Source organism: Trematomus bernacchii, unplaced genomic scaffold (genome assembly GCF_902827165.1).
Source record: "Trematomus bernacchii unplaced genomic scaffold, fTreBer1.1, whole genome shotgun sequence".
Lineage (NCBI taxonomy): Eukaryota > Metazoa > Chordata > Actinopteri > Perciformes > Nototheniidae > Trematomus > Trematomus bernacchii.
The window spans coordinates 16,405,166-16,411,744 of NW_022988043.1; the positions used below are offsets into that span (position 1 = coordinate 16,405,166).

The window sequence follows — 6,579 nt, forward strand, 5'->3', positions numbered from 1 at the left end:
AGTAGACCTCAACAATGGAATTATGATCAGTAGAAATGGCCATGACATGGGACCTTTAACTAACTGTGGTTTTTTGAAGTGTATTTGCCGTTGGTTATTTAAGATTCTTTAATACTGCATTATTACGTTTTTTAAATAAAATAATGATTTTTAGGTGGATGTAACTTTATTACCTACAGTGGTTTTGTGATCACTGGATTTCAACACATCTGACATCCATTCAGCTCCAGCTAATTGAAGTATCAGCCTAAGCATCCCAACTAAATAAAGTGATTCTGGGACTGGTTTCCCATGAGTGTGAGTGTTTGTATTCATAAAACAAGGTATTTATATTTTTTGTAAAAAAAACATTTATTTTATATTTCTATGTACACTACATTCTTTGATGGAATAACAATAATACAGGGACCAAATAATAAAGGCAGTCATTCTTGCCAAGCAGGTTTGAGAAATACATTTATAAAATCAGCTCACTGCCTATCATTTAAACTGGAATAACTTTACAAGTAAAAATTATTGTAAAAAGTTTAGAATCTGAAAACACCAAAGTATGCACGCACATTTGACCTTCCCCCGCCCTGTCATGTTAACAGTGACGAATGCTGAACATTTGAGTTTTTCATCGAATACAAACTGGTGGTGATTGAAGTCAGACGTCTTCATCGTAGACCAACTTGACGAACACCTTGTCTTCAAGCGCCTCGTTTCTGTCTGTAGACGTACATGGGCGTGTTGTCTGCCGACGGGCTGGTTTCCCCTCCCTCCTGCTCCTCACTCCTCTCTGCATCCTCCTCTGAGATCAGGTCAGCGTAGGAGGTCACGCAGAGGTCGTGCTCCTGGAGAGACGCCGGGTATCGGAGGGAGGATCTCTCGATTCGCACCGAGCGTCTGACTGGAGTGAAGAAGCGAACCTCCTGGCCGTTCACCCTCACCGGTTCCTTCTGTTGGCTCGGAGGGCCACTGAGGAAAAGAACAACATAATCCTGAATTTCAGTGCATTTGACATTGACAATGAAATAGGTGCGTTTCATTGTACGGTTTTTTTTAATTTACAGGGACTGCTTAAACAACCAAGCAGCTTCTAAACATCAGATTTTAAAACAAAAAGAGGTTTACAAAACATGAAACACCATTAAAGATTTTTGGAGTTTTAGATAGATAAGTACTTTATTGATCCCAATTTGGGAAATGTTTGCGTTGCAGCAGCATAAAAAACAAGGCAATGTACATAAGAGAAATTAAGACACTAGAAATAAACAATCCAAAATATTTCTGAAATAGAAATAAAAATAGCATTAAAAAAATGTGGAAAATATACACGTGGAAATACAAATTTCCAGTAACAAAATATAATGCAGGATATTATATACATAATTGTGCTTTAGTTTAGTTATATATATTATTTATTGTCCAAGAGATGATTATTTGGAACCGTTGTTACGAAAAGTTACAGCTTTTCCTGTTTCTGTCGGAGAGAGGGGAGTTGGTCCCAAAGCCTGACGCTGTATTTACACCCCTCCCCCTAAAGGAGGGAGCCTCACTCAGCTCTGAGTGAGACCACAGACAGAGTGACAGTTGGAAGGGGGCAGTTCGTATTGGGTTCCAAACCTTTTACTATGTCTTGTTTGAAAATGTATGGATATATCGTCCGGCCTTACTTTCTTTTGCACCTAAAGCCACTTCACAAGATCATGCTGGCCCAGAATCAGCTTTCTCCTTATCCAGCCCTTTCCAAGTCTGCATATCATTCACTCACTTGTGAATGAGTCTACTGTTGCCCACTTTAAAACTAAAAAATATATGCATGTTAATGAGACTGTTGGGAAAGACAAGATTTAGATGAGACACGACAGTCACTCCCTTCTTCAGGGCGAAATCACTTTCATTTCTCTGAAAGTCATGTAGAAATGTTTTCTTTTGTCTTTGAGCTGACTCTAAACCAACTGCCAGTAACAGCCATGTGTGCATTCCCTTTGAAGAGCTCATCACAAAGAGAAATGACCCGGGCTGTCACTATAATTCCATTATCACCCGATCTCTTCCTCCACGCCACCTATCCATTGGCATATCTGACAGGTGCCAAGGAGACGTCAGACAAGCACGTAGAGCAGGGCTAGCCAACACGGTGCCCGCGGGGGCAACGTGAGTCGCCCGCGGGGCATGTTCTAAAAATAGCTCGCCAAGCAAATCCAAAATGTATAAAATACACAAAACAAAAAAAGGAAATGTAATTAAAAGAATCTACCCTATGCATAAACGAAACCTAAATCATAGCGAACTCTATTTAGTTACTACAACTCTATATCTATCTAACACCCCTCCTCCCCCCACCCCCACAATGAATATCGACCAATCACGTTCTTGCTTGATTTGCGGGACCAGCGTTGCAGTCGGGAAGAAAAGCACCTCCCCGCTGATTTTCCTTCTGGCAGAATCTACACAACACATCAGCCCCGTTGAGCAGCCTATCGTGCCAGCCTATACAACACATGGGGGGCAGAGTTTTACTCTGTGTGTTGCAACTTGCATATATATGTATTGCACTTGACGCACACACACGCATGGCGTAATTTCCACCTGGGGACAGGGGGGAAATGTCCCCCGCTCTTTTCGAAATTCCGTTTGTGTCCCCCCACTTTACAAATATGTTTATTATTATATTTTTTTAACGCAAGCCGTCATCGCCACGGAGGAGCACACAGCCTCAGTGAGCGAGCGAGACAGAGGGAGAGCGAGAGAGAGAGCTAGGAAGGGAGGCAGGGAGGGAGAGAGAGAGAGAGGGGGAGAGAGAGCGAGCGAGGAGAGCTAGGGAGGGAGGGAGAGAGAGAGAGAGCTAGGGAGAGCACACCTTTATCTATTTAATATAGATAAAGTAAGAAATCATCCCAATGTGTATAGGACAGTAAAAAAAAAAAAAAACAGTTTGAAAGGAGAGTGATTAGTAAAATATGCATAAATAAAAAAGAAAGAATGCTAACTAGGTAACATAAGATAAGAATAAACCAGTTTAAATGATTTGTTATTGGTTGTGATCATATTCTAAAGATGTTTGGATTATTGAAAAGTATACAGCTCCCTTTCATCTGAGTGATGAGAGCTGTTTCCATCAATTCATGATGTGCTCAAAGTGCTCCAGATTGATGCATTTCACTTCAACATTTAAAATTAATCTTCCCGGGGGTGCATGCCCCTAGAGGAGGTGAGGACCCCCCCTAGAGGAGGTGAGGACCCCCCTAGAGGATGTGAGGTCCACCCCCAAATAAAGCAGGTTAAAATAATTAAATTGCATGCATGTTCTTTTAGTAAACACTGAAAACGGGTCCCACAGACCCAAACAGCACACAAAGGTTAAAGGTCAGCATATCATAATGTTAAAATGTGCTAAATATATACACTGCAAAAAACAAAAAAAAGAGGAGTAAAAGTAGCCCCCGACTTGTTTTATTTTTTTAAAGTAGCCCTCACCCTAAAAAAGGTTGGTGACCCCTGATTTAGAGCATCGGGGCAAGCAAAGGCATGGCTCAGCACCAGGGGGGCGGGGGGAACAAGGGCACTTTAGAGTGGTGCTCTAAATGTTATCACTTTGTCTTGAGGGCAATGTTTTTATAAAAGGTATTTTGGTTAGAATCCTGAAATACAATCTGTAGTCAACACAAGCTTAAGAGATGTTCACGTTTTGTTCAAAGTCATAAAAGGGGTCAGTAAATGCTCCACAGCGTTTCTGAAAGTCAAAATTATGATTCCCACATACCCAGGCGTTGCTGTGATCTTGTACTTGACCACCGATGAGTCTCCTCTCTCTCCAAAGATAAGGGCTCTGACAGGTTGAGGAGTCATCGGGATGTCGATACTCTCAGGAGTGCCTTCGTTTGTTGGAATTTGGTCCTCCTCTCTCTCATTCGCTTCAGAAAAAAATGAAAATTTGAATTTATTTTCAACAAAAAGTACTTAATGTTAGGATACTTAAAAAAAAGGCACAAGCAACATGTCTGTAGTGCAAGTTTACACTGCATTAATATTACAATACAGATTCAGATTTGGAGGATGTAGTTTCTGATTGATTTTGCTTTTATTATCTAGTCTGCACTAACTGATATCAATTGACAGGTTTGACTGAAGTTCATAGTCCTATTTCTCAGACAGCAATATGTTCTGCTCCAGAAAAGTCAGCAGAAGGAAGATTAAATTGATAAAGCTTTGGCCGAATTTAACACTATTGTTAATTCTGTGTTATAGTTTCTTTGACCGTCTTGAAAAAGACTGCCGTGGCGCTTACATTTTGTGGCATGTGCCTTTACTGTAATAACAGATGTGTTTGGCTATATCAACATAATGGTAACAATACAATAAACAACAGTTTTCTAATAATGTCAAACTAAGCCGCCCCATCGTGAAACCAAAATACATGAAAAACATATATTTTTGATAAAACACACAGCCGTGCTACATGGGTGAATTGAGAGAGACACAATATATGGAACGTACGAGACGATAATCAGCTGCATACATCATGAGGCCAAATGATCTACTGATTGAAATGTGTGCAATGTAAACAATGCAACACAGCTCATTGATGCTATCATAAATAATATGAATGGTGAAAAACACACAGTGGTTACAAACAAGGCTCATTTGCCAACTACCTTGGATCTCTTCCTTTCTCTTCAGAATCTCAAACACCACAGTCCGCAGCTCGTCCACTGGCTACAACAAATAAAAGCAAAGACACTTAACACAGAGGGATTTTTATTAATTTCAGACTACAATACATTCACCTTTGATTATGATCACATGCCAACAGATCAAGCTGACAGGAGTAATATCAAAAGCTGAAATATGCAGTGATGGACAGTTCAATCTGTGAATGTTGAAATTCCCTTGCTTTCTAAAAACACACTCAAAAATGTGGACTGAATGGGCTCCAAGCGTTTTAGAGTAAATGATAAGTGCAGAAGTATTGCTTCCAGTGTATCCGCCAGACCAGGGCGGAGAGGGCGTCCAACCTGAGAGCGGGGTGGGGTTTACGTCACGTCGTGTCACGTGACTTGAATTTTGAATTGAGCCGTCCCTTATAGATACTATCTCTTCTCTTTATACACACACACACACACACACACACACACACACACACACACACACACACACACACACACACACACACACACACACACACACACACACACACACAATTTTGAATTGCGCCGTCCCTTATTTTCGTCACAGGACCGCGCTTTGCTGGCGGCGAAAATAATCCCACCAGACTCCTTTGCCCCTGTCCTTGTCCTTTTTCCTTTTCGTCATTTCAAGCGATGAAAACTCTCGATCTTCTCTCAAATGATTTTTTTTTTGGACTCGGCTCGAGTTCAGGGCGTTCCAAGCTGAATAAGAGCGTCAATGACGGCAAGACGCCCCCCTGCGGAAAACGCTGATTGCTTCACAGGGCTCTTGTTTTAAACACAGTGACTAAGAGGTGAATTGCTACCGGAGAGTTTATTAAATCTTATGTGACGAAACATATTTGACCTCAGGCAGTGATTATCCCATGCTTAAAACACTCCAGAGCGGGAGACAGATTTATGACATTATAATTTCACATGTTCCATGGGAATATTCGTAGGAAATTATTGCATGAACTTCTAAACTCAACCAACTAAATAAAAACCAATCACAAAAAGTAGTATTTCTCATAACTCATCCAATGTTTTTCTTTTTTTTGCCACAAAATGGTCATAGCTATGTGACATCATTTTACAAGAACCAGACTCTCTGTATTGCTGTAGCCGTGTTTACCTCATTAATCTTCCATTAATAGACAGCAAATCTTGTATCTAACAGTGTACAATCAGATGTTGAACCATGTGGAATTATGACTGCTGATACACACTGAACTTATACCACCTCCGTTTATAGCCTATGAAAAAACCTATTAGAAAACGAAGGCTAAAGCTAACGTTAGCAGATAGTGACAATGTACGCTAGTTAGCTAGCTCAACGATAATATTGCGACAGAAAAACTTTTCAGTGCACATCACGCTCTGCCGCTCCGACAGGGAGCTCTGCCGCTCCGACAGGGAGCCCTGCCGCACTGACAGGGAGCTCTGCCGTCCGACAGGGAGCTCTGCCGCTCCGACAGGGAGCTCTGCCGCTCCGACAGGGAGCTCTGCTCTGAACACCCGAACGGCCCGTTCTAACAGCTGTTCACCAGCGGTCCAGTCTGTGCCACAGTGACTCCGGACCACACAGTTAATATTAACGAATGCACCCGTAGGTAATGTAGCTGCTGAAGCTAGACCATCATCGCGGAGCAGCAGAGCCTTATTATACATCCATGAGCAGAGCCGACAGGCAGGAAGACTCGAGCACACAGCTCGCGCTTCATTATAATATATAAAAAAAGAACACCATGCGTGTCATGATGGCACATAACAGCTCGCGGCCGCAGATTACTCCGGGTCCCAGACCCCCCCCATACCCCAAAAATATTTTTATTGCAGATCTACATGAATCACACAAACGACCTATTTTGGATTCAAAACGGCGAATTTCACCGAAAGGTGACAAGTTTGCATCCCTGGAGAC

At 41.8% G+C, this 6,579-nt stretch overlaps 1 protein-coding gene across 1 annotated transcript; it reads right to left on the reverse strand.

The window, feature by feature from the left end:
* Positions 1 to 692: 692 nt before the first annotated feature.
* On the reverse strand, positions 693 to 4,712 carry LOC117472598 (cytoskeleton-associated protein 2-like). Its single transcript, XM_034117895.1, has 3 exons — positions 4,644 to 4,712; positions 3,752 to 3,902; positions 693 to 960 (listed from the first exon to the last, which is right to left on the reverse strand). Exons 2-3 carry the CDS (start codon positions 3,835 to 3,837, stop codon positions 693 to 695), a joined length of 354 nt encoding a protein of 117 aa, XP_033973786.1. The 5' UTR covers positions 3,838 to 3,902; positions 4,644 to 4,712.
* Positions 4,713 to 6,579: the final 1,867 nt, after the last annotated feature.